Below are 26,876 nucleotides of genomic sequence, written 5' to 3' on the forward strand. Positions count from 1 at the left end.
ATGCTCATAGACGGGGTAAATCAAGCAATTTTTCTTTTGCAGTGGTATTTAAAGAATTACCTTTACAAAAACGTTTAATAAAACTTTACTTTATTAATTGATATTATGAAAATCGGCCTAATCCGCAATAACACATTTAGATGTGCAACAACTAAAATTTAATTTATGCCTGGCACCTCTTGAGTAGAAATTTACTGTTATATATGGATTGTGGAATACACTGTTTTATTTTCATTATAAATATGAAAGTTAGGTACATTTTATTTGTTAAGATATTCACTTTAATTATTACTTCCATTGATTTTAATGAACATTTAATTTTTTCTCGGTAATTTAAATTTGTATAAATAGGTCCAATAATAGTTGAAAAAGTAAGGAACTTAAATTGAACATCAGAAAAATGTTATCATATTTGTTGTCTAAAGTCTTTATTTAGTAAAATCGAAAAAAATGTAATATAATAAATAAATTAGGTTATGTTTTTATATATTTATTATTTAGTGTGAACCAACTTGTCCATTATGTAAGAAAAATTTCAGATATATTTATCATTCATTTAATGATCTGGGCCCCCATGAAACACATACTGTTCCTGTACTGGACAGATTACCGAGGTAAGAAACACATTATTTAATAACATTGATATAATATGATGTTTAAATTTACAATATTTATTACAATGTTTGTTTTTCTAGTCCAACACCAAGATTATCTGTGCGGTCATTGAGTCAATTATTAAATGATAACAGGTAAGATACTAGCACTTATTAACTATTGGGTATATAAAATATGTTTACCATAATTTTATATTAAATTTGGAATGTTAAGTATCAACAATTCATCTTATTTATTTAACATTTGTTTAAAAATGTATCAATGTACTCAATATGAAAATACCTTTACTCTTTCAGAATATAAATAGGTACCTACACCAGGGGGTGACAATAACACATGCAGAGTTTGCAATGAAGCCTATATTAATCATTATATTATTTTTGTTATAACCTAGTTATTATGTATAGTTTACCAAAGATCAGTGGAGTATTTAGTATTTTTTGTACGGGGCGGATGACAAGAATTTTAGCTTACAGATTACTATGTAATTATTATAATATAATTACACACTTGTATTTAAAGGGCCATGGGGGCCGATTTGTCCCCATATCCGCCCCCGTAGATACGCCCCTGCCAAAGATGGATATATCTCACCTGAATATGTCTAAAGTAACAACTGTATCGATGCTAGAAAAAAATGGTATTTACAATATTACATTGGTCATAAAGTTTTATTAGTCAACCAAGAATAATTACAAAAAACTGTGTACAAGTACATGCCAGGTGAAATTTGAATTATATAATACGTATCATAATATATTTTTTGTACACTAAAATTTCGAGACAAAAAATGTGTAGTATTATTTTAAATATGTATTTTAAATGAATATTATATATTTAGCATTTTTGATAAAAGTACAGAATTTCACAAATGATTCCATTTTGCTGCAATATGTCTCGGTGATATTTTAAAATTATTTGCTCAAATGCATTATGTTAAATTGTCCAAATGCCAACGGTCCCCATGACTGAAATTTATATAGGAAGTTGAATGTTCTATCGTATATTCAAATATGTACTTCTAAAAGTATTCTACTAGATATAAAAATAATCAAATAACTAATGGATTTTCATGTTTTGTCTAAAATTTTCAGTGATATGCATTCACTCCTGAATATTGATTATGTGGACCAGACAACAATGTTTACCTTGCAGAGTGTATATAACCTTGGCACATTGGTCCAAAATCATGGTCAATTTTTTTATTACCCGTCTCAGAACTATCCACGTCCTTCTGTACAAATAACAATCAATGGTATTTATTATAATTTTGTTAAATGAACGCCACTCCCATGTTTCGAATCCGTTCTACAAATGTACAACATAGCAAAATGTAACGTTTTAAATAATCCATTTTATTCAATTGTTTTTAAAATTCGATTAAATTGATATATTATTAAATTTAAAAATAAGATTATTATCTAGGCCCTAGGGCATATCGGATATTTGATATTTAATTTTAAATTCAGCGATGATAATTTTAAAATCTATAAAAATTTTACAGTTTTTAACTTGCGTTGTAATTAAAATGTCAATAAAAATGTGAACGTAAAATTTGATGTATTGTTTGTTTGTAAAGTGCAGACAACACACACGTTAGTGACATTCTTTTAGTTTATATATTATTTTAACATTTCCTTTAACTTTCAGGTCAAGGAACAAGAATACAAGTGTACGTTGATGATTTATGGGCTATGCCATTACCCGATACAGCTGGCCATTTCAGATATTTTACTTCAGCTTTCTATCGGTAAAATTTAAAAAAATTATTTTTCTATTTTATTTTAAAATTTTACTTTTGAATAATAACTATTATCATTATTCTATCATTATAATAACAGAAATATTATAATCCCCTATAAGTGTTTCTAAAATAACTTTATTTTAATCCAATTCTAGTATGTATTAACTGACAATATAATTTCTAAAAGAACTCTTATAGTATTTAATATTTTGAATTTTTTCAGCTATATTTAGTAATTGGAATTAGTATTTATTTAGTAATTTGTTCGAACTTCTAGAAAAAATGTAGAATACATAGGGAGATGGGAATTATATTGAGATAAAAATATAAGTAGAAATTTGGTTTATCAGCAGTTTTTTAGTTGTATTTAATGGTAAACCTTTTGCCTCAATTTTTATGGAAATGTTGAATTAAAAAAATTAGTTTGAATTTTTTTTTTATTTGTGATTGTATTAATGCATATTTTTATTCTTACAGAGAAAATCCAACAGAAATGCTCAGATTGTTTGAATTCATAATTAGAGATGTTGTGGCCATACGGGAATCTGTAAGAGTAGAGGGTCTGCCCATGAAATTCCCTGAGAACATTGATATGATTGTAACAAGTTTGATAATGCAATCACTTGCATCTTATGAAATAAGACATTTAGATTTTTTCAACAACTTAAGGCCTCTTCTAAATACACGAGCACTCCATTTTTGCCATGAACTATACAACTTTGCTAATAGTCCATATAATATTATGGACTATGATCGCAATGTTCAATATGCTACTTATCAGCCTCATGACATTGAATCGACTGTAAAATGAACAAAACATTACAAATTATGAGTTATTGTTAATATAAATAAAAGTTTATTTTTAGGCTCCATTTTATCAAGAACAAGCACCACAAATCCATACCGTTGATGAAATCATTGTACAAAATTCAGATAATGAAGAACTTCAAAGGCCAATTATAATAGAAGATAGTTCTAGCACCGATGACTCTGATGTTGAAATTCTTAGTCAATCCTTCCGTTCTACCGAACCACCTATTTCGGCCTCTATGGACCAACCATCTACATCTACTAGAGATTTATTAAATATACCAAACAATAGGTAAGGCAATTATTTTTATCAAATCGTGTTAATATTATATTTTATATACAAATAAAGATGTATAATTGTATTTTTTTTATCTATTTCAATTGATAACATTTATTTGAGGAGAGGAAAAATATTCTCACTTACTTTAAATTCTTCTTCTAGTTCTCAGTCTGAATATGGTGGTTTATCTCGAGTATCATATTCATCTCAAGTAAAAAGAGGCTGGCTCAATCTAGACTCTTCATCAGATGATGAATAATCAATAATTTCTATACAACGTCCTCAAACTGCTCACTTAAAATTTCCAGATGTTAATAAAACAAAGAAAAAAGAACGCCAATGATTCACGGTCTGAAATCAGTAATCAAAGTACCAACGCAAATCGATCCTATCCAGGAATATCTTCATCTTTGGGAGAAACAGATATAAGATCAGTTCTATTCTACCAATATAGTGTAAGAACTAGTATTAATTTATCAAAAAAAAAAAAATATGTAATATTTATCATTCAATTTTCATTATGTTATCACAGTAGAAATTAAAATCGTCAATCCCAGTAGACAGGAATAAACAATATTTATGATTTTATTTTATTTTTCTAATTAAAAAATATATGCTTAAATATATGTATTTGATGCCATAACATAAAAACAAATGTATGATAGTTGATAATCTTGATGATCAAGTATTCCGTAAGATAAAAAAAAACTATTTTTTTTCTTCAAAAATTGTATTTTTTGTGCTTTTTATTTAAATATATTTAATTCTCATTTGCTTTTATAACCTTTCATGAATAATGAACAATAAACAAGTGTAAAACCGTATTAAATTTATAAAATCGTAAGAATTTGAATTTTGTAAACACATAGCTAGAAAGACCGTTGAATCGTTTCTCATCGTATAGCTACTGTAATTTATTAATAAATGCTAATTTTAAAAATGGGTTTATACATTGAATATGCACGCTTAACACCTACTATATAGCAGAGCAATTACTCCTGTTTTTTTTGTCATTTATGCTCATTGGCGCAACTAGAGGGGTGCTTTGCGGCCTTAGCACCCCCTAAGTCAAAATTAGCACCCCCTAAAAAATCGTTGGGTGTTAGGTCACATTGAGTCAAGAAAACCTATTTTTAGGAATTCTCAAGACAAATAATTTTTTTTAAGTTTTCCCTTAAACTACCTAACAGTTGGTGTTAATCACAATTAGGGCAGAGGACTTGTAGCTCTAAAAAGTCACCAAATATGCATTTAAATATACAAAATATGCATTAAAAATATGCACCTAAGTAAAAAAAATATGCATTTTAAAGTGGATATTTTTGAATAAAAATTAAGAATTTTTCTGTTGGTACTTATTATTTTGATGAAAAAATGTTATTTACAACTTTATTTAACAACTTACAATTAACTATTTGAATTATTTGGGTTTATTTTATGGGTTTTTTTAACTGGATACTTCTTCAAAACTTGAGGACCGAATTCAGACACATAATTGTTTAATTGTGAAAATAAAGACCTTTTAACTTTAGGCATTTTGTATAATAAATAGTAAATTGAACGCGAACGCTAGTTGACCGTTCAGAAACACAGCGATTACTGAAATATGAATAAGTCAGATGTCTGCGACAGGCGCCCCCGTGGCCCGTATCGATAACATTTTGTGCGTTGAACAATATTATATTATCTGTCTATAAAAAAATTAATAACCCGACAAATTGTGGCATTAGATCGGCTAATCTCGAGAAATATCGTCGATAATATCAACGTTATTTTGGATGTATGAATAAATAAATAAAAACGTTGAAGAAAAAATATTGGTAAACCTACGAATTATTTAAAATATGCATCTAAAAGTATAAAATGGAAAAAATTTGCCCTAAAAACAAAAAAAAAGCAAAATATGCATTTATATGCACAATAAAATTTCAAAACTAGCTTTGTGGTAGCATGAAACTCATTTGTTTTGCACTCTGCTATTTTCGTGACTGTGCAAAAAAAATATGCAAATGCTACAAGTCATCTATACCTAATACCTAATCATCTAGTAACTAATCATAATGGTCCATAACAGTTGACAGATATACACTATGACTATATCTAACTAGCCGACCCGTCACAGCTTCGCCCGTGATTGGTTGTTTATTTTGCCTTCGGACCATGATATGTAGAATTTTTTATTCAAATATTATTGTTTAATGTGATCGGCAAGTAAATATAAAAAATGGTTAATGAAAACGGATTGAAATTTTTCTAGCGTTATAAATGATAAAAATAAATACAGATAAAAAAGAAATAATTTATGGTTGATAAAGAATTTGATTGAAGTTGATGAAGAAAAAAAAACAATTAAAATAAGAATTTTATAAGACTTCTGAGTATATGATGTTTTTTGTTATATTTCCTGTTGAAATTAAAATCATAAGATGATTCGGGTCTCCAGTTCGAGAAAATGCCACGTATAATTGCCCATGTGAAAAGCACTCTGTACGAAGATCTACGCCAACGTACTTGAATGTTTGACCTTGTGCTTTGTTTATGGTAATCGCAAAAGAAACTTTAACCGGGAATTGAAGCCGTTTGAAAGAAAACGGCAAGTCAGAGGGAATCATGGGAATTCTTGGAATAAATGCAATTTCTCCTTTCGCTGGCCCTGTAAGAATTACGGCTTCTATAATATTATTTCGCAACGATTTTATTTGTAATTTTGTATCGTTACATAAGTTCGGTGGTTGAAGATTACGTAATAATGTAATTGGAGCACCAATTTTTAATTTTAGTTTATGAGGAGGAAATCCCGAAGGAGAAAGAGAATTAAGAAATTCTTGTGGATAATGAATAGCATCATCTGTTGATGTAACTGTATCAATAGATAGACATTCACGTGAGTGTCCATCGAATTTTAGAAGGATGATATCATTAATTTCTTCTGCTGTTACATTTCTTGGAGAGATAATAGCTCTTTCACATAACCACTGATAAGATTTATTGGACAGATTAAAAATGTCAGGATAAACTGTAGAAATCAACTCTTCCACGTTATTGACCACCCGTCCAATCGTGTGATCGACAGAAATGTAACCATTTTCATTTTCTAAAGTTCCATTTCCAATTTTCAACAACTGTGCTGGAAAAATATCGTCCCCCTCCGCATAAATAAACTCTCATGTTTGTTCGCAAATAAAGTTTTTCAACATAGTTCCATATAGGGGAAGATTTTAAGCAAGCATTAATGACATCAGCTCGAGTACCTTTAGGGATTACTGGTAAGGTTTGACGGAAATCACCAGCGAAAACAAATGTTATGCCACCCATAAACTTATTATTACACCTAAGATCTTTTAATGTTCGATCAATTGCTTCGATATGTGATCTGTGACTCATTGTACACTCATCCCACTCAACGAATGAGGTTTCTTGAAGAATTTTTCCAAGAGGGCCATTTTTACGAATCGGACAAACGTATTCTGTATCAAATAATACATTTAACGGTAACTTGAAAGTCGAGTGAGCAGTTCTGCCGCCACTAAGGAGAGTTGCTGCTATACCAGATGAAGCTACTGCTAATGCAACTTTACCTGAGGATCTAATTTGAGCCAACAACAAATTAATTAGGAATGTTTTTCCTGTACCACCCGGAGCATCTAAAAAAAAAACTCTTCCTTGATGATTCATTACGCTTTCTGTAATAACATTAAAAGCATATTTTTGATCATTTACTAATTTTGGTAAATTGATTTCTACAAATTCTTGTAATCGGTTATTATCGTAAGAACGCAAAATTGAGAATTCAAAAGGATCAGATGCATTTTCATTTCGAACAGGTGAGTTCATTCCAAATTCAGTTAAATATTTTTCAGACAGACAAACAACTTTATCTTCTATTTCAATCAAACCTCTATTAAATATTTCATCAGAAAAAGTAAATTGCAAGTCATTTAATCGAGTGCGCTCTGTATGAAGAATATCTTCACAAAAATCATTTCTGAACTGTTCCCACAAAGATTGAGGTTCAGACGGTTGACAGAAAACTATGATTATTGCGAATAATTCTCTTAATTTTGAAGGACTTTCTGAAAGAGTTGCCTCCGCTAGAGTATTTTTCCATTGTTCGTCATTTTCTAAAAGCCCAAGAGCAAAACAGGTAGCTTTAAAAGTCGCGTGAATGACTCCATCAAAGGCCTTCAAGCTTTCAAATGAAGTAGGACCTTGTACATAATTTAGTAACAATCTTAAATGGAAGCACTCACTTTGATTTGGGTGAATCGTGTAAATTCTACCAATGGCAGTGTCCATTTTTATTCCTGGCCAACCTGGAACATCTTTTCCCCGTCTTCTCTTTAACCAGCCTCTGCTATTATCCCAGGTGTAATAAGAAGGAACTTCATGATAGAACAGTGTTTTCGCAAAATTATCATGTGAACACAGTTCAAAAAATGCAGTTAGTGTCGTTTTTCTTGGATTTTCAATAACTTGATGAAGATTATTAGCATTAAAGAAAACACGCTGTCCATTTTCTAGATGAACAGCCAAGTGCTGAACTGTCGGATCTCTATCATGGATTTCAAAATTGAAAATTCTCCAAAACGCTTCAGAAGTACATATATATCGACCATTCAAATAATTTGTAATCGCATCGTTTTTACGATTAACAGAAAAAGTAGCTCTATCTGATCCTTTATTAATATATTTACATATGTATTTTATCGCTTTAACCGAATGACAGTATTCTACGTTAATATGCACATTAAAGCACCTAGATAGTATATAGTATAGCACTGGACAATACGGTACAACAGAGATTATAACAGGTAGTAAAAAAAAAATCCGAGTTGCGGTCGGGATCAAAACAGGTTAAATATCAAAATATGTAAAAATCCTAGTTGCGGTAAAAAAATATGATTAATAATTATTATGTTTTAAATATTGTCATAGTTACATATTATTATGCTAAATACAAAAATAAAACGGTCAAAATACGTAACGCACAATATAGGTACAATTGTTTTTAATTTTTTATGAACTTTTATGAACTTTTTTACTGACAAAAGTGGTACTATAACCTTCAGCAGAGTTTCGGGTTTCAGCCAAAAAAAATTTCAGCCAAATCGGTCCAGTAGTTTTCTCGGTTAGCGCGGTCGAAGAAAAACCCTTACAATTTTATATATAGTATAGACTAGGTATGCTCATATGCATATATTAATTTTATAATAATATACATTAATATTTAATACACATAAACACGAAATACTCATTAATTATCATATTATAAGTTGTAACATCACAGCATTTTTTGGCACATTATTTCAATAGAAACAGTCCCCGAGCGTACCTTTGTAGAAAAAGTCCACGGTTGTGCGTACCCACTCTCACGCAATAGTCGTTTATAACAAATAATATCGCGTGGTAATGCGTAAATGATCGCGGTATTATGTAACCATTGTCCCCCGACCCTCACAACCTGTAGTGTTCGGTGTCCGAACGTCGTTGCTCACGGCCGCCGATGCCGTCAGCGCCTCCGTCGGGCCCGGCGGCACGACACCATTGGAGAAACCTGTCCCCAAAAGGCCAATTATTGTATAATTCCCACCAAAGTACGGCACTGACCAACTCCCACTACATACCGACCACCAAGTTTCGACGCCGGCCGACAGCTAACTTCCAGACTCAACACAATACGTTTTCAACGGCTCCGCATGACTGGTCGACGTTTTTTTTCCACCGTCTTCACGGATCCACGCTCCACCGTCAACACGTTCTTAATAGAACTAGACATTTCCTTGTGCGTCACAAACACAACGCTTCATGGTTCCGGCGTTTTGCCATTTCACAATTGTGGTTGAGGAAACTTTTTTGGACACCCACGTCACTCCATCATGATTTGCTAAGTTCACCCACAAGGGCCCGAAGGACGGGCAATGCTGATGCTGGTCGACGTTAGTCAACTACACTCGTCTGTCGTATTATGATTAAGTTCTCTCCTCTATCCCCCCTGAAATGTACGATTTTGTTAGGCGTCGCAAGGCGCGGGACCGCATATTTTTTTTTTGTTCCCCTCAACACGTGCTCCCGGCCGTAACAAGCCCGCACACCCATTTTTCCCGGTAATCCTGTAAGGACACACCATGAGTGATATGGTGTGTGGCCTCCAGTGGGCCGGGAAAAATGTGCCAAACCATACATTATTATTCAATTTTAATGCCAAACTATTATTCTCATTATTATCATGTAAAATAAAACCTCACGATTACCTTAAACTCCACTTTTATTTATTATTTAGCGTAACCTTTTTTCCCCTTTAATATAAATCCTTGACATTCAATTGTCGTTGCGTGTACAAAGCTTATGAGCTTTAGCGACTTGGCCCTCAAGTCATCGCGCGTTGCAGCTCATAGGTCACGACCAAAGGGGAACCCTTTGGTCGTGGGTAGTCTTTGGTATTGTGAAAACTACCAGATTCTTACAAAGTATAAAATATAAATACCATGAATTAAGATTTAGCTATACAATCATTAATAATCATTAATCATTATCTTTGATTTTAATAGCTGTCGTCGAGAACATAAGCTTGAGTTATCTTTAATACTTCATCGATCATGGCCTAGCTAATGATCGACACCACCGTAATTAACTTAAAAAAGCAAAGGCCGCGGCCGTATTTTTTCAAAGGCCCATCCCTCCCAAATAAAATCTATACTACTATATAAAATTGTAAGGGATTTTCTACGACCGCGCTAACCGAAAAAAACTACTGGACCAATTTGACTGAAATTTTTTACTGTTATACCTGACAGTCTGCTGAAGGTTGTAATACCACTTTTGTTAATAAAAATAAGTATAAAGTTCTTGAAAAGTTAAAAAACAAAGTTAATTTAGTTTATTGTTGCATATTAAAATAATAATTTCAATGCGGCATGTTTAGTGATTTGTATTATTATGTTTCGACAATATATATTATATATATATATATATATATATATATAGGCATATATAGATATGAATTTTTTTTTGTGTAGATTAGACCTTTGGGAAGAAGATATTATATTAATTTAAAAAGGGTTAAATTTGTTTTTTTTGTTTATCGGATTTTAGTACGGTTAGGTTAGGTTAGGATTTTGTATTAATTGATTATATTAATCCACCGTAGGTGGAATTAAGTAAAAACGACAAACGATTTAATCACTAATACTGTTATAAACTAGCAATTGAGGTAACTGCTCAGTTTATAAGTTGCAGGTAGCAAGACCGTTGGTAAGTATTTCTCAGGTAGGTTTGACAAAATAATTAGACTTGTTGAAAAGTTTAAGTTGTTTATTAAATTTCTTCTGCATAAAATACTCTAGTATTTTATCTAAGTCCAAATTGACAAAGTTGTTATGTTGTCTCTCGTGAAGGTGCTCGTCTGTATTATGGTGTAACACGTCTATTCTACAGGCCGTTTCGGGTCTGGTTTTATAGGGCCTCCTGCTCTCCCTCTTCCCCCTAGTCTATTGACATATCTATGGACTTTACAGGACGTTGTTTAATTTGTTATTGATACATTCCCACACGTACATTTCACCAGCCCCCCCCCCAAATATAATTTTTGACATTTTTTTTTTGCGAAACATTAGTGTGCCATTAGTGTGAATTTGTGTGACTATTTTCAGAATTTGTGCGATACTGGTTTAATCGTAAATTCAAAATTATATATGTGGGGCTGTAGAAATGTTCCCCAGCCCCCCCTCATAGAAAAAATTACAATTTTCAAAATTTTCTTTTGCCAAACATTAGTGCGTCATTAGTGTGAATTTGTGCGACAACAACCAGAATTCGTGCGACACCCGTTATACTCGGAAAAATCGTTTTTTCCATTTTGAGCATTTCCCCAGCCCCCCTCATAGAAAAAATTACAATTTTCAAAATTTTCTTTTGCCGAACATCAGTGCGTCATTAGTGTGAATTCGTGCGACTACAACCAGAATTCGTGCTACACCCGTTATACTCGGAAAAATCGTTTTTTCCATTTTGAGCATTTCCCCAGCCCCCCTCATATATTTTTGAATTTACGGTTAAACCAGTATCGCACAAATTCTGAAAATAGTCACACAAATTCACACTAATGGCACACTAATGTTTAGCAAAAAAAAGATGTCAAAAATTATATTTGGGGGGGGCTGGTAAAATGTATGTCATTCCCACGCCTGGTTATTCTAAGAATCGTGACCTGTTATCGTGTTTGCAATATATGTTATACGCCATCCGTCACTATTTAGATACTATGCATTAAATATATATATATAAATATATATGTATATTTCATAACAATATCTAAATATTATATTCGTACATTTATGATACAAGCGAAGTTGTAGGACCTATTGAAATTCGATAGGACACTACCACACATATGACAAAAGAGGAAATAAAAATTGGCAGTTATTTGACGATTTAAACAAAAACACCTATTCCAATAAATGAATCAAAAACGGTACCCTGTGAGTTCTTAGTTTATACAATTTAAATTAAAGTTGTGTCAAATATTATCAATAATAAAAATTTGTTATCATATAAAAAGGAAAAATATAGAGAATACAAATATTACGCTAATATTATGTTTAATAAATTCAAATACCTACACAAAACCAATCCTTACAGCTTTAATATAACACTATAATTACCTATGTGTCGTGCGAAAATATTAGACGAATCCAGGTTGAATAAACCTACAAACAAAATAATGCATACCAGGCCAAGCATTGATGTTCTTAGATTTATATCGGAAAAACAATGTTGAGAGCAAGGCGCGCATAACCAATATAAGAGGTCCCAGTGGATCGGGCACACATTACCTTACTCTGGCACAGGCCCATATAATTATTTTTACTAAGTATCAAGAAAGTATTTATGAATTCATTATTTTAATTGTAAATAGCAAAATTAATTTAGCTTAAATTAGAAAGAATAATTACATAGGTACATAATTTTAGAAACCTTATTTTGATTCATTGATATAATATTGTGTTGTCTATAGTTTGTACATTTACATATTTAAATTTAATAAGACCTACCACAACGATTTGTTAAAAAAAAAAAATTTAAAAAATCGTATTTAAAATTATACTGAAAGTACAATAATGTGATAGTATTTTCTAAACAAGCATGCAATATATAAAAGGTTTTATTTTATATCTGAATACATTAAGTAATATTGGTGATGACTGAATATGAACATTTTTGATTTAGATCCAATGTTAAAATTTAATATTTCGACTTACCTGGAAGACAGCGCAAAAATTTATGGTGGCAAAAGAAAAATTTGCAAATTGTAATTTTTTTCCATAATGTGGGGGGGGGGGGCTGGGGAAATGCTCAAAATTTTCCGAGTACAACCGGTGTCGCACGAATTCTGGTTGTTGTCGCACAAATTTACACTAATGACGCACTAATGTTTGGCAAAAGAAAATTTTGAAAATTGTAATTTTTTCCATGAGGGGGGCTGGGGAAATGCTCAAAATGGAAAAACGATTTTTCCGAGTATAATGGGTGTAGCACGAATTCTGGTTGTTGTCGCACAAAGTCACACTAAATGACGCACTAATGTTTGGCAAAAGAAAATTTTGAAAATTGTAATTTTTTCTATGAGGGGGGGGCCTGGGGAACATTTCTACAGCCCCCCATATATATTTTTGAATTTACGGGTTAAACCAGTATCGCACAAATTCTGAAAATAGTCACACAAATTCACACTAATGGCACACTAATGTTTAGCAAAAAAAAGATGTCAAAAATTATATTTGGGGGGGGCTGGTGAAATGTATGTCATTCCCACGCCTGGTTATTCTAAGAATCGTGACCTGTTATCGTGTTTGCAATATATGTTATACGCCATCCGTCACTATTTAGATACTATGCATTAAATATATATATATAAATATATATGTATATTTCATAACAATATCTAAATATTATATTCGTACATTTATGATACAAGCGAAGTTGTAGGACCTATTGAAATGCGGTTTCAATATCGCATTACCCTCTCGTTATATTCCCATAGGTTTTCTAAAGGATATATGACTTTGATTTATTTAGCCGAATTTCTATGTGCTAATATTTATCTAGTCTTTATGTTGCCTAATGTAGCCGAAGTCGAAACGATCACAATAATATATCATGCCTATAGTATTGTATACTATCCTAAAAAATTTACCCATAAAACCAATAACATATTCATCCATCTTATTCAATTCTCTAATAAAAACATCAACATTTTTGGTGGCAGCGGTGGGATACGTTACAGTATACACTACCACGTTCGACTAGTGAAATTTGTATTAATAACATAGTGTGGTTAAGGCGTTAGCCAACATTTTTACTAAGTGCAAATATCAAGGGTTTCAAAGAACATTCAGAACATTCAGAGCAACAATAATAAAAAAAAAAAATGAAGAGAAAAAAAACAGAACATTTCCGACAAATATTGGTACGTATAAAGTGCGTATAAAGCAGGGGCGTCATTTGGGGGGGGGGCAGACTATGGCAAATGCCCTACTCTAAGAATTTTTAAAAAGTCGGCAATTCTTTGTCCGGTGATCAAATGCTAAAATCTGTAAATACTAAATTTGTATTTACTATTTTGTATTGAGAAATCAGATAATCTAAATGGTTTATGGTTTATTAAAATGTTGGGAAACACTGGCTCCTCGGTTTATGATAATCGCTAATGCGCAAAACAAGAAAAATTCTAAAAATAGATATCATGGATTTACAACAAATTGTTAGTGTAGATAAAATCGAACGCCAATTGCCGACTTCCATAATCTATGATGACATCTAACCACTAATCAGTACTACTAGTATTATTACTTTTATTATTGTTATTAATTATTATACAATTTAGAATAATAATATGTGTTCAATTGATGATAGTCAAAAATTGCTTATGTTTTGGACGGTGTAACGACGTAACGTGTTTGTTTATTTGATATATTTGCATATTGTGCTCATAACTCAAACGTGATTGTGGTTTATTACTTAGTAATTAAAATGAGTGATGTTTCTTTAAAAAAAAGAAAAAGAATTAAACTAGAATGTTTGATTTGTGGCAGTGTGTTTGACGACGATCTTACTCTCCATATAAAAAAATCATTAATGTATATGAGGTTATATATGCATATAAATGTAGCTTATCATTAAATTATTATAAATAATGTTAAAAATGAAAATTATAATAAAAAATCATTAAGATATTAAGGTTATATATGCATATAAATGTAGCTTATCATTAAATTATTATAAATAATGTTAAAAATGAAAATTATAATAAAAAATCATTAAGATATTTAGGTTATATATGCATATAAATGTAGCTTATCATTAAATTATTATAAATAATGTTAAAAATGAAAATTATAATAAAAATTAAAATATTATTAATTTTATAAAATATTGAAAGTATTACAAATCTTCATCATCTAAAATTCCCTTCATAGCATCACTAATTATGTGACTGGAAAAATTGGAAGTTTCCGAGTCAGTGTCCGCAGGGGTAAAAGTATATGGTGTAGTGCATGTAGATGATGCTGCAGATGAGTGGTAGGAATTTTCACTATCACCGTGAATGACGAAAACGGCCCCACGCTGGCTCAGCGCATAACAGGTAGCAAACAAGGCGGCTGATGCGGGCTAAGCCGGAGATGCGGCCGAGAAACTGGCCGTACTCCGACCACAATAGCACCGGCAACCGGCTGGCCGATAAGCGAACTCGGAGGCGGTCCGCTACATCCATCCGATAGAATCCGCAAGCTCGCCGAACGACTTTAGGCCGAGTACGGGAAGACTGTTACCCCGAGGAGAAAATATCGCGTGGTTGGCGTTGATTGCCCGAGCTAGCGTTGAACGCAACTGGTCCCCCGTGGACCCGCGAACTCGGTTCGTCGTCAAACCACTATCGCCAGGCCCCGGGGTCCCCATGCGGGGCCCAGGAGGTGCACGGCCACTGTAGCAAATACTTGACCACCCCGGGGCTCTCGCGGTAGGACTTGCTCCGATCGCGGTAGCCTGGGGCGACCCGGTGAGAATCCGGCGCGTGAGTGACTCGCAGCGCACTGGGCTGCTCGAAACTCTAGCTCACATAGTCCTTTAAGACCGGGTACATTCGTAAAGATCTTAGGAACATGTCGCGCCGATACGAGCGGACAAGGGTACGATAATGTCAGCGCGCTGATGGCATAGTTCCAGAGACCTCCGGGCCCCCCGTTACGATCGCCCTCGGGCGTCGTCTCGGGAGCCGCGATTAAACATTAACAACATCTTTGTCCGCTCTCTATCCGATTATTCGGTGGCGGCGAACGTGGAAATCGTACGAGGCCTTCGGACAACGAGCTAGCCGAGCATACACCAGCCCGCAGGGTCACCCACGCGGAGCGGACACCACTGCGCCTCGCCCCGACAGCGGATCGACAAGGTATTCAAACACCGGAACCGCGGGTCGACACGACGCGGCGCGGTCGGACCACTCACGGATGACCGGCCCGAGTAACACGAGCAGGGTAAGCCTGCGACGAATGTCTTGGGAAGGGCGTCCGACGAACGCATGAACGGAGCTGTCGAAGGCGGGCGTGGAATGGTGGACCCGCCCGACGAAGACGGCCCCACGCTGTCTCAGCGCGCAACTGGTAGCAAATAAGGCCGCTGATGCGGGCTAAGTCGGAGATGCGGCCGAGGAACCGGCCGCACTCTGATTACAATAGCACCGGCAACCGGCCGGCCGATAAGCGAACTCGGAGGCGGTCCGCTACATCCATCCGATAGAATCCGCAAGCTCACCGAACGACTGTAGGTCGAGCACGGGAAGACTGTTACCCCGAGGAGAAAATATCGCGTGGTTGGCGTCGATTGCCTGAGCTAGCGTTGAACGCAACTGGTCCCCCGAGGACCCGCGAACCTAGTTCGTTGTCAAACCACTATTTGCCGTCGTAAGACTGAGACCGTAAGGAAGCCCGCCGTAATCCACATTTGCGGCGGGCGGGCAGAAGGCATCTTAGCATCGCGCGGAGGATGCGGTGCGGCGCCGGCGGGACTGGCCGTCAGCAAAACCTTACCGGCTAAAGAAACTGCTGGGACGGTAGAGCGGGCGGCCGGGACTGACGGCGCACCCGCGGAACCCTGAACGATGTACATATCGTACGCTACCCGAAACTCCGTGGGCGGCGGAGTGCGGGCTGGGTCTTGGGGCGCGGACTGGGGCCCTGCTCGGAGCACCGGGGACTCCCATTGCGGTAACACCCACGGCGCGAGCCGCTGCGAAAAACCGATACAGTTACCGCGGTGGTACGGTCCCCGGGGTCGGCCGGGTCTGGGTCTCGGGCCGCGTGTCGGGGGCGGCCGGCTCGGCCGCGCACGGACGACGGGAACGCACGAGGAGATCCATCGGAGGACCTACCCGACCGTAAGCACGGGGAGCGCCGTCACGGGCTCACCTCGGTGAACCGACGGCGCTCCTACGGCGGACCGGCCGGGGCAGTCCGAAGATGCGCTGGGTGCCGTCCACGCCCGCGCTAAGACGGACCACGTTTACTACTTGCCGGTCAATCTGGCGCGGACCGGGGCCGGTGACACAGGATCTTAACGGAGCAAGCCTACAGGCTCTAAGTCCCAGGGACTATAACTGTGGTATTTTCCGGGGCAGGCCACACAGGGGCATGTGCCCGACAAACGAGTCGGGGTTGCCCATGACCTCCGGAAGATTCCACACCGCTCTCACCTTCTAAAAGCGGCGTTACCCAGCTAGGCTTAGTAGCGAATACTAGGCTAGCGAAAGGTCTCGGAGTAAGAACGGAAGGCGGGTGGGCGTCCGCAAAAGGCCGTACCCTTGGGCGCCCACGTGATCAGCTCGTCCTCGGTGGTACGGAACCTTGGACGGGCGAAAGAGGGACGCGGCATCGAGACCGCGTCCGACGAGCTCCGCGTGGTAGCGGAGCTGGGTGGAGACGTGGGACTGAACGGTCCCCCGTCTTCCCTCGGGAGATCCCCCGTTCCAATATCTCGACGCCGGCGGAGGGCGCATCTCCGAACCGACTCGCCCGGTGATATGGCGAGGACTCGGCGACCTGGTCGCGCGCCGTTTTATGCAGACTACTAATCTTATGAAACACGATGGTACAGAATAAAGACACCCCGTCGGGTTGCGACCCGGTAGGTGGGAATTCGGATTGCGGGGGTCCCACCACCGACGTGTATAAGACTTAGTTCTTTCGAGGTGGAGCCGAGCAGCCCGTCGACAGATAACCCCCTCTCGAGCCGGGACGCTGGCGTCACTCCGGTCGACGCCACCGTGCCGACCCCACCGCCACGCAAAAAGAATGGCAAGTGGAGGAAAGGGCGGAAAAGACCAGTGCGAGTCAGACCTCAAAAAGAAAGGGTCGTCCCTGGCGTAGGCCGCTTGGTCTTCGAACGCGATAATTTGATAGACAGCCCCGAAGATCGGCTAGCTCGAACTGAGAACGGTGAAACGCAAGGAACGGCTATGTCAGTTGACTGCATAATCAACGCGGACAGTGGCAGGCTTGCGGCCCTAAGGGAAGACGAGATGCTAATTAAAGTAGTTCAGATAAACGCAGCTAGATCGAAGATCGTAATGCATGAAATCGAACAATTATTGGTAAGCAAGACCATAGATATCTGTTTGATACAAGAGCCCGCGACCGATGGTAAAGGGGTCTACCTGCTAGACAGGCGCCCCTTCAAGGTGATAGCTAGCGGCTGCGAACCCAAGTCCACGGTCGTTATAGTGAACCAAGCCATAAGTGTCTTGGGCCAAAGGCAGTTAAGTACCTCGCACAATGCCGTGGCCACAATCGCAAGGGACGGTACCCAGCTCACACTGATATCGTCCTACTTCCAGTTCTCGGAGCCCACCCAGAGGTGTGTCGACGCCCTGAACTCTGTGATGGACGGACTGGGCGGCGGCATACTTGTGGGGGCCGACGTGAACGCGAGGTCCACGGTTTGGCACGACGACAGGCCTGACAAGCGAGGTGACATAGTGGTAGACTTTATAAGCCAAAGGAACCTAAGAGTTCACAACCGGCCGGGCGTGCCGACGTTCAGGAACCGCGGGTCGGCGTGCCTGGACGTGACTCTGTCGTCAAACAACGTCAGAGTCGCGAACTGGTCCGCCACTCACGACCTAACGTCGAGCGACCACGCCCTAATCCGTTTCGACATCATCACGCGGAAAAACGCGCACGTCTGTCCAGAGGAGAACGCCCGACGCTATAACTACAGCCAGACGAACTGGCCCAGATTCTGTAAGACCTTAGGAGACCTGAGAGATGCGAGGATAAGGGACCTCAAATGCCCGGACGTCGAAAGTTGTACTATAGCGCTTTCGGACGTACTGAGGGAAGCGTGCGATAAGCACATGAGAAAAACGAAGGAAAGTAGGCACAGACCCCCTCCGTGGTGGAACGACACACTGGGTCGAGAACTGACCACTCTCGGCCGTTGGAAGGCGAGACTCAGGAACGCTACCAGCGCATTGGTGCGTCGGGCTACGCGCGCCAAGTTTAGAAAGCTGAAGGCGGCCCACAAGAAACATTGTTTCCAAGCCAGGCGAAGGGCCTGGCGTGAGTTCGTAACGGAAACGGGGAACAGAGAACCCTGGGGCCCCGTCTTCAAATGGCTGAAAACTGGCGGCGCTAGACCCTCGGAGAACCTTCCAACAGCCGTTCGCAAAAGCGACGGCACGTTCACCACGTCTCTAAGGGAAACAGGGGAAAGACTTATGGAAACCCTGGTCCCTGAAGACAGCTACGATAATGAAAGTCCTGAGCAAATAGCGGCCAGGACGGAGACGGGAGTGAGGGTCGGCTTCTTCAGTAAATGGTCCGAGGACCCCGGGCATATCGAACCCTGCGAGGTCGAGGAGGTTAAAAGGGCCATATGGCGGATGGCACCAAGAAAGTCTCCAGGCTTGGACGGTATAACGGCTAAAATCCTGCGACAAGCCTGGCCAGTGCTCGCGGGGAACATTACACACGCATTTAATAATTGCCTACGAGCAAAGAGGTTCCCGAGCACATGGAAGACGGCCAAGCTGGTCGTGATCAGAAAGGCACCGGGCAAGGACCCTTCCGAAGCCAAGTCTTACCGTCCCATAAGCCTCCTCCTAGTACTCTCTAAGGCGCTAGAACACGTCATAGTGGAGAGAATCCGGCGCGACACAGATTCGCACATGTCGAAAAGACAGTTCGGATTCACTAGGAACCTCTCGACTGTCGATGCTATCCAACACGTACTCGACTGGTCTAAGGCAAGAACGGAAAAGTACGTCCATGCAATCTTCCTGGACATCTCGGGCGCGTTCGACTGCCTCTGGTGGCCGCAACTGGTAATGGACATGAAGGCCGCAGGCTGCAGAGACGGCCTCGTAGAGCTCACTAAGAGTTACCTCGACGGTCGCCAAACTGAAATGGAAATTGGCGACCAAGTCATAAGGAAAACCCTCACCAAGGGGTGCCCGCAGGGCAGCGAGTACGGCCTTGACTTGTGGAAATACGCTGTGAATCCACTTCTGTTAGAGGTGCTGCCCATAGGTACTGAACTAGTCGCGTACGCAGATGATCTTGCACTGCTAATCTCGGGCAAAAACAGGGCCGAACTAACCGCAAGGGCAAACACCCTTCTCGAGAGAGCATCGCTGTGGGCGAATCAGCGCAAGCTTACCTTCTCGGCAGCCAAATCACAAACACTGTGGATAAAAGGTTCACTCTCCAAGCCACTGGTCATCCGTCTCGGCAACGATAGAATAAAGCCGACCGAGACGGCGAAATACCTCGGTATAACGTTTGACAAGGGCCGAAAATTCAGCGCCCACCTGACGGAGAAAACGAAAAACACGAAGGCACTGTTTGGTCGCCTGCACGGAGTCGCTAAGACCAACTGGGGACTGAGATCTGGAGCGCCGCTCCAAATCTATAAATCAGTATTCATACCGCAAATGAGCTACGCGGCCTCGACGTGGGCCTTGGACTGCATGTCCCAGGCACACCATCGGGGCAGAGCGAACTCAGCCCAGAGACTACCGCTGCGGGCGATAACAGGTGCATATAAAACGACGTCGACGGTGGCGCTGCAAGTACTAGCGGGGACACCCCCCCTGGACTTGAAGCTAAAAGAGATGGCCAAGGCCGAGAAGGACAAGATCCTCGTAAGGAAAGGCGCAATGACAGCCGTAGAGGCCGGTAGAAATCTGTCACATTATACAAGCGAAACCATCGACCTCTGGCAGCAGAGATGGGTCGCTGTAGACAAGGGAAGGTGGACTTACGCCTGGTTCCCAAACATCCGTCATCGGTTGGAGCGCACCTGGTGCGTCATGGACTATTACACATCGCAACTGATGACGGGTCACGGGGACTTTAACGCGAAACTCCACATGTTCAACCTAAAAGGCGACGCAGCTTGCGGATGCGGGTCACCGAACCAGACCGCCGAGCATCTGCTGTACGAATGCCCACTAGCTGACCAGGAAAGAAACAAACTCGAGCTCACGGTGCGAGCGGCCGGTGCGGACTGGCCGTGTGAGCCCGAGTTCATGACCAGATCCGAGGTCTTGTTCCAGGCGGTGAAACAGTTTGCACACGCAACGCTGAGCCGCTCTGAGGAAGGACGTGCCCGTTAGACGTGGTTCGGCTTAAAGTAAGATTCCGACACGGGGCCTCTGGAGATACAGTACCCGGTGGCCAGAGGGAAGAGGGATACCTCTCTACTCCGCACGGGGCTCACCCGTCCGAGTGACATATCAGCGCTAAAAACGGCGTGGAAAAATGTTGCGACACACCGGCGGAAAACAATTAAGCGGGAAGACGTGACGGAAGGGCTGGACCAAAGCAACCGCGGGCAGGCACCTCGAATTTTTCCTGTTCGCGGACCTCCAGCCACACGCCGGCACGTTCCCCGCCCAAACTCCGGCCGAGAGTTCACGGGCCCGGCCAACTCGTGAATGAACACGTGCAAGGTGGAAGTCCGGCCGGGGGACACCCGCCGTCAGGCACCCAAACCCGAGCTTTCGGTACGGACACGGCACCCGGCAAAAAGAAAACCGTACCACTCATAAAAGGTCGCATCGCGGCAGCTTAAACAACTGTCCCGATGTTGACGCTAGTGGGAAAAGAGTCGTTGTGAGTACTCTGGATAACGGATCCTTAAATCTCATTTCGCGGGCACTGGGGGAGCCCTACTGACAACCCGACTTTGCTAACGCCCGAACGGTATCAGTACCCAGTGAGCTTTGTGGCGTGCGTCCGGCCGATGCGCGCGGGTACCTCGCGTGCTCGCGCTCACCGGCCGCGCGTTCGCGACTTATGTGGATGGCCTCGCGAAGACTGTGGGAGTAGCGCCTTAGTAGAAGGGGAGGAATTTGACTGGGTCGAATCCAGCGCTCGCCGACGCGGAACAGCGAGACTCAACCATCTACCTCGAACGAGAGTAGCCGACAGGGGAACGTCAGCCTGGCGCCAGGGCGCCCTGAACTTAACCTGTCGGAGGCATGCGTCCGCGTCACAAAGGCGTGAAGTAGCCGCCCTCGGGAAGCATGGCTAAAGGTGTAAAAACCCCCGGGGGAATGGTCTTATACTCCCCGTCACACAGTGGTTTTCAATATCACCGTGAATAATGTTAGTGAATCCGGTATTTAGTGACTGCTGGTTCAAAAGTTCCATTTCTGCTGTGATTTGAAAAATTTTTGCTTTTGTCTTAGTGGCGAGGTCTGGGCGAAATTTTTTCACAGTAGCAGCTACAGTTTTGAAAAACATGTCTGTTGCGTCTTCTTCTGGTTCTGGTGTTGTAAGCTCTTCTAAGCACTTTTTAAAATGATCCCTATCTTCCTTTTTTTCTTTTAAGTATTTATTAATAAAAGCATTTTCTTTCCTTTTATTTGATTTTGGTATTTTAAAATCATCAGAGGAAGTCTTTAGACCACTTGACATCTGAGTATGTTCAGTAGGAGTGTGTACAGAAGTTATAGGAAGAGTTGATTGGTCTGACTCTTTCTCGGTTGAAACACATTCTTCCACTACTTTATCTTCTTCATCGCCAACGCCAGTCACTTCATGCTCGGATATGTTTGAAAAACTGTCTCTTTCATCTTCCACTACATCTAAAAATCTCAAGCAATCCCAGTAAACAGCTCTCTTTTTTTTAGCAGCTTTTCCTGTTCCTTTCCCTTCCTTTTTTCTCTCCTATAATGATCACGCACACTTTTCCATCGCTTCTTGCACTCAGTTCCTATAGCAATGAAACACAAAGATACATATACACCTAGTTTTCTATTCTTTTTTTATATAATTTTTTTTTTCATATTGGCCATTATAAGGACCACTCTAATGTACAATGTACATAATACTCATTATATTTGTTATATACATTATTTTGTGAAAAAAACTAGTAATCCACAAAAACCGAAAATTAATCCGCAAAATAACGTGTATAACAAAATTCAAAAAATAGCAAATGTACATTCTGTAAAATGGTGCTGACGAATTCATATACATATAACTATTCGTTTCAGATTTCTAGCCACAGGAGAATCCTTTAGATCGCTGGCATTTGGTTACCGCATCTCTCCTTCTGCTATAAGCACATTTGTACCCAAGGTTTTGGCTGCGATACAAAAACAACTTGTACCTATTTTTCTACCTTCACCAGACCAGATAAACTGGAACCAAAAGGCTGAAGAATTTAAGAAACGTAGGGATTTCCCTAATTGTGTTGCAGCCATTTACGGCAAACATGTGAGAATAGTGGCACCTTCTAAGTCGGGAAGTTTGTATTTCAACTTCAAAGGATTTTTTTCTATTGTACTTCTTGCAATGATCGATGCTAATTGCAAGTTTGTAGTTATTGATGTTGGTTCGTATGGAAAGGAGGGCGATGCAGGCATTTTTAATAAGTCGAAAATGGGGTTGTTGGTAAAAAATGAAACTATAAATAACCTATTAACCATTAACTTATTAACTATTAACCTATTAATAGAAAACCTTAATACCTTAATACCTTAATGATTTTTTATTATAATTTTCATTTTTAACATTATTTATAATAATTTAATGATAAGCTACATGTATATGCATATATAACCTCATATACCTTAATGATTTTTTTATATGGAGAGTAAGATGATTTAATAAATAATTTTAAAGATTATTTAAATAAAATGAATTATCACTTTTCATAGATCACTTACCTAAGAGTAAGAGCCAATTTTTCCGCAGCAGTTATAGGTGTTTTTACTCTGTTGTATGAGGCAGTTGTCAAATCCCTTTCTACAAGGTTCAAATAATGTAGGCAACCATCTCACGAGTTACTCGGAAATAACTTTTAAACCGTTGCTCTTCATCGACAAGGTGGTTATTTATCAACATTTTGAAAATACCCTCGTTTTCTCGTTTATTATAAATGTCACTGACTTTCTTTCTTAAATTCCAATGTTCATGGAGCATATATTCTTCATCTTCGTCATCGATTGTTAAATGTCGAAGAATAAGCTGTGCAATTAGTTTTTTCTTTCTTTCACGACGATTCATTGCAATTGCAAAATTATTAATTAATAATTATAATAATATAATAATAATTAATAATAATACTGTACTAGTAATATTGTATTTACTTAATAAATTATTACAAATACACTACACACTGATCACACTTCCAGTAGTCAACTGAATTGTTCAACGCGCCACCACTATATTTTATAGGAAAACACTTTTACGCCGCGTAATACGTTTTACGCTCACGCCGACGTGATACAGCTATCACGTCGACGTGATCGGTTTCTGCGGCGCAAAAAACGGGCTCCTAGGAAAACGTACCTTTAGCAGTCTTTCAATTATAACTAATTTTTTCAATGTCGTTCAAAGTCTATACAAACTGTTGATGAATGGGCAAACAAAGTATGAATTATTTTTGGAAGTTCAAAAAAAAAAAAAATTAGATGTTATTCACTTGGAACGTTTAGTTGATACGCGTTGGTCATACTGGTACAACTCTCTGAAAAAAATTAACCTTCGTTATACTGAAATACGTGAAGTACTGAATATTCTTCAAAATGATGGTGATGAAAAATCTCGAATGTTGTCAACAGGCCTTTTAAGAGAAATTTCATCTTTCAATTTTATTTTAATTCTTTGTACTATGGAAAAAATCTTAGAAGTTATACATTGTACATCTTGTGAGTTACAAAATTCTTCATTATTACTTCCAGTAGCAATTAATTTAATTAAAGTACAAAGACAAATTTATTGAGAATGCGCTCTGATGATGTTTGGATAACTATTGAAAAAGTGGCCTATGACAAGGCCTTAAAAATGGAATAGAAGGGCCATCTGAAGAACTAAGACCTCAAAGAATAAAACATTTCAATAAAAATTTGAATGAATATTATGTTACAACTACAACAAGCCATACAAATTCATCAAATAAAACTTCTATAAAAATTGAAGTATTATATACAGTAAATGACAGGTATTTAAGAGTTTAATGTTAAATACGATGTAGTTTAAATAATATAATTGAGTACTATAAAAATAGTATAAATATTTATTATTGTTTATTTTTCAGATGTACCATAGAAATGAATAACAGATTTTCTGAGGAAACTTGTGAAATTTTAATGATTTCTGAAATTTTTTTTCCTTCTAGTGAAGATTATTTCAATTCAAAATCTACAAAACTTCAAAATTTCATCAACCATTATAAATATTTTCAATTTAATTCTATATCTATAGTTTCTGAATTTTTTACAGCTAAATCCCTCATTGAAAGTAAAAACATACTAAAACCAGATATTTATTTTATACTTAAAACTCTATCGGAACTTCCAAGCGCATTTAATGAAACACTAAAAATTTTGACTATTTTATTAACTTTGCCTGTCACTACAGCTACCAATGAGCGATTTTTTTCTTCTTTAAAACGCGTTAAATCATTCTTAAGAAGTACAACTGGGGATGAAAGATTATGTGATTTAATGGTAATTAATGTTGAAGGAGAGTATGCAAGTCATGTTAACTTGGAAGAAGCTGTCGATATGTTTGCTAATCTTAAGAATCGAAAATATCCATTAATAGTTTAATGCGTTTAATTTTTAATTTTAATTTATGTTAATTTACATAATTTACATTTACAATAATTTTATGTTTTCATCGTAAGTTATTTTAACTGCTGTAAAGTATTACATATACAAATAATTAAATAATTAGTATTTATTTAATTAGATTTATATTATTATTCCAATAAACTTATTGATAGCCGATAGGTAACTAATCCTGTAAGTAAACGAATTAATGTTTTACTATCTTTAATGTTGTTATTTAATTGGGTAAATTGAAACGTTTTATGTTCTTTATTGTGTATCATCATGTCATCATAATTCATTATTAATTTTGATCCCTTACATGTTTTGTTCCAAAAAAATATTATATTGATAGTCTATACGTCCATTAAATTAAATATTAGGTAACCTAAATTTTTTTTAATATTATGAAGTCGGCAAATTTAATCAGTTGCCCCACCCTTTCAAAAGCTGAAATGACGCCCCTGGACTTTAAAGCCGCCGCGTCGCGTACGTTATATCCAACGTTGTTGTACGCACTTCCGCTGCTAGTTAATCGCCGCCGTCGACGCGTACGTAGGTTAAATATTGCCGCCCGTGACGTCACTACGCCGTCGCTGTAGTAGGCGACCGTGACGTCACTTCGCCACCGTAGTGGTAGCCGCCGCCGTCGTCGTAGCTGTAACAGCTGACGCCCGTGTTGTAAATACGCGAACACAGACGGCACACTATTACGGAAATTTTAATTAAATACGCGATGCAACCGAAGACATAATATCAAGAACATCATTGAAGAGAAACCCATTATTATTAGTGGTCCCGCGCATAGCCGTTGCGGGGCTAGCGAATTTCGATACAACAAGCGCAGACGAAAAGGACGATTCCAGAGCATTCCAAATTCAATCAGAGCCGTTACGAGCATTCCTGTCAATCCGAGTCGGACCATTGCCCCAATCCGAGCGGAACATCAAAGACACCATGAGCCGATTCGCGGTATTGTGAGTAAAAAAAAAAATAATATATTTGTGTTATTTTATTTTTTATATAAATTATTATTTTACCCTAAACATTGTAAGAAAATTTTATTTTAATTGTCCATATAGTTATAGTAGTTAAAGTAGCTTTGATAAAAAGTAAGAATATTTATTCGCACATTTAGAGGGAATTGTTAGGTTGTTAATGAGCGGGACATCAGAGAGTGAACAACCATCCACAGTTATAGAGGGTGAGGATCTCGGGGGGAACCAGTCAAACCTCACTGCCCCAATCCCACGGACAAGATTACCTGTGAGATTTTCATACCCAAATAACCCCAATTCCGAACGCCTTGT

At 38.6% G+C, this 26,876-nt stretch overlaps 2 protein-coding genes and 1 pseudogene across 2 annotated transcripts; 2 read left to right on the plus strand and 1 right to left on the minus strand.

Annotated features, from left to right (window-relative positions):
* LOC132933125 (E3 ubiquitin-protein ligase Topors-like) lies at positions 1–4,565 on the plus strand (annotated as a pseudogene).
* Positions 4,566–4,655: 90 nt separating this feature from the next.
* On the minus strand, positions 4,656–15,609 carry LOC132933132 (uncharacterized). The gene is made up of 7 exons (XM_060999453.1): positions 15,565–15,609; positions 13,642–13,750; positions 7,194–8,125; positions 7,128–7,132; positions 6,701–7,035; positions 5,961–6,576; positions 4,656–4,677 (listed from the first exon to the last, which is right to left on the minus strand). The coding sequence occupies exons 1-7, from the start codon at positions 15,607–15,609 to the stop codon at positions 4,656–4,658; spliced, it is 2,064 nt and encodes a 687-aa protein (XP_060855436.1).
* An 8,759-nt stretch (positions 15,610–24,368) lies between these two features.
* LOC132933149 (uncharacterized) lies at positions 24,369–25,566 on the plus strand. Its single transcript, XM_060999472.1, has 3 exons — positions 24,369–24,663; positions 24,791–24,956; positions 25,053–25,566. The coding sequence occupies exons 1-3, from the start codon at positions 24,369–24,371 to the stop codon at positions 25,564–25,566; spliced, it is 975 nt and encodes a 324-aa protein (XP_060855455.1).
* Positions 25,567–26,876: the final 1,310 nt, after the last annotated feature.

The sequence above is a fragment of the Metopolophium dirhodum genome, chromosome 1, assembly GCF_019925205.1.
Source record: "Metopolophium dirhodum isolate CAU chromosome 1, ASM1992520v1, whole genome shotgun sequence".
Classification (NCBI taxonomy): Eukaryota; Metazoa; Arthropoda; class Insecta; order Hemiptera; family Aphididae; genus Metopolophium; species Metopolophium dirhodum.

Bases quoted from the DNA above. Each gene is read 5' to 3' on its own strand.
- LOC132933132 (XM_060999453.1), bottom strand. From the start codon at position 15,609: ATGTTCCTAAGATCTTTACGAATGTACCCGGTCTTAAAGGACTAT. The intron at 8,126-13,641 runs GTAAATTTTTTA...ATATTAATAAAG, and splicing joins ATATGTTATTGGTTTTATGG to GATCAGATAGAGCTACTTTT. The intron at 4,678-5,960 runs GTACGTTGGCGT...GTGACTTTTTAG, and splicing joins GCACAAGGTCAAACATTCAA to AGCTACAAGTCCTCTGCCCT.
- LOC132933149 (XM_060999472.1), top strand. From the start codon at position 24,369: ATGAATGGGCAAACAAAGTATGAATTATTTTTGGAAGTTCAAAAAAAA. The intron at 24,664-24,790 runs GTGAGTTACAAA...GCCTATGACAAG, and splicing joins AGTTATACATTGTACATCTT to GCCTTAAAAATGGAATAGAA. The intron at 24,957-25,052 runs GTATTTAAGAGT...TTTATTTTTCAG, and splicing joins TTATATACAGTAAATGACAG to ATGTACCATAGAAATGAATA.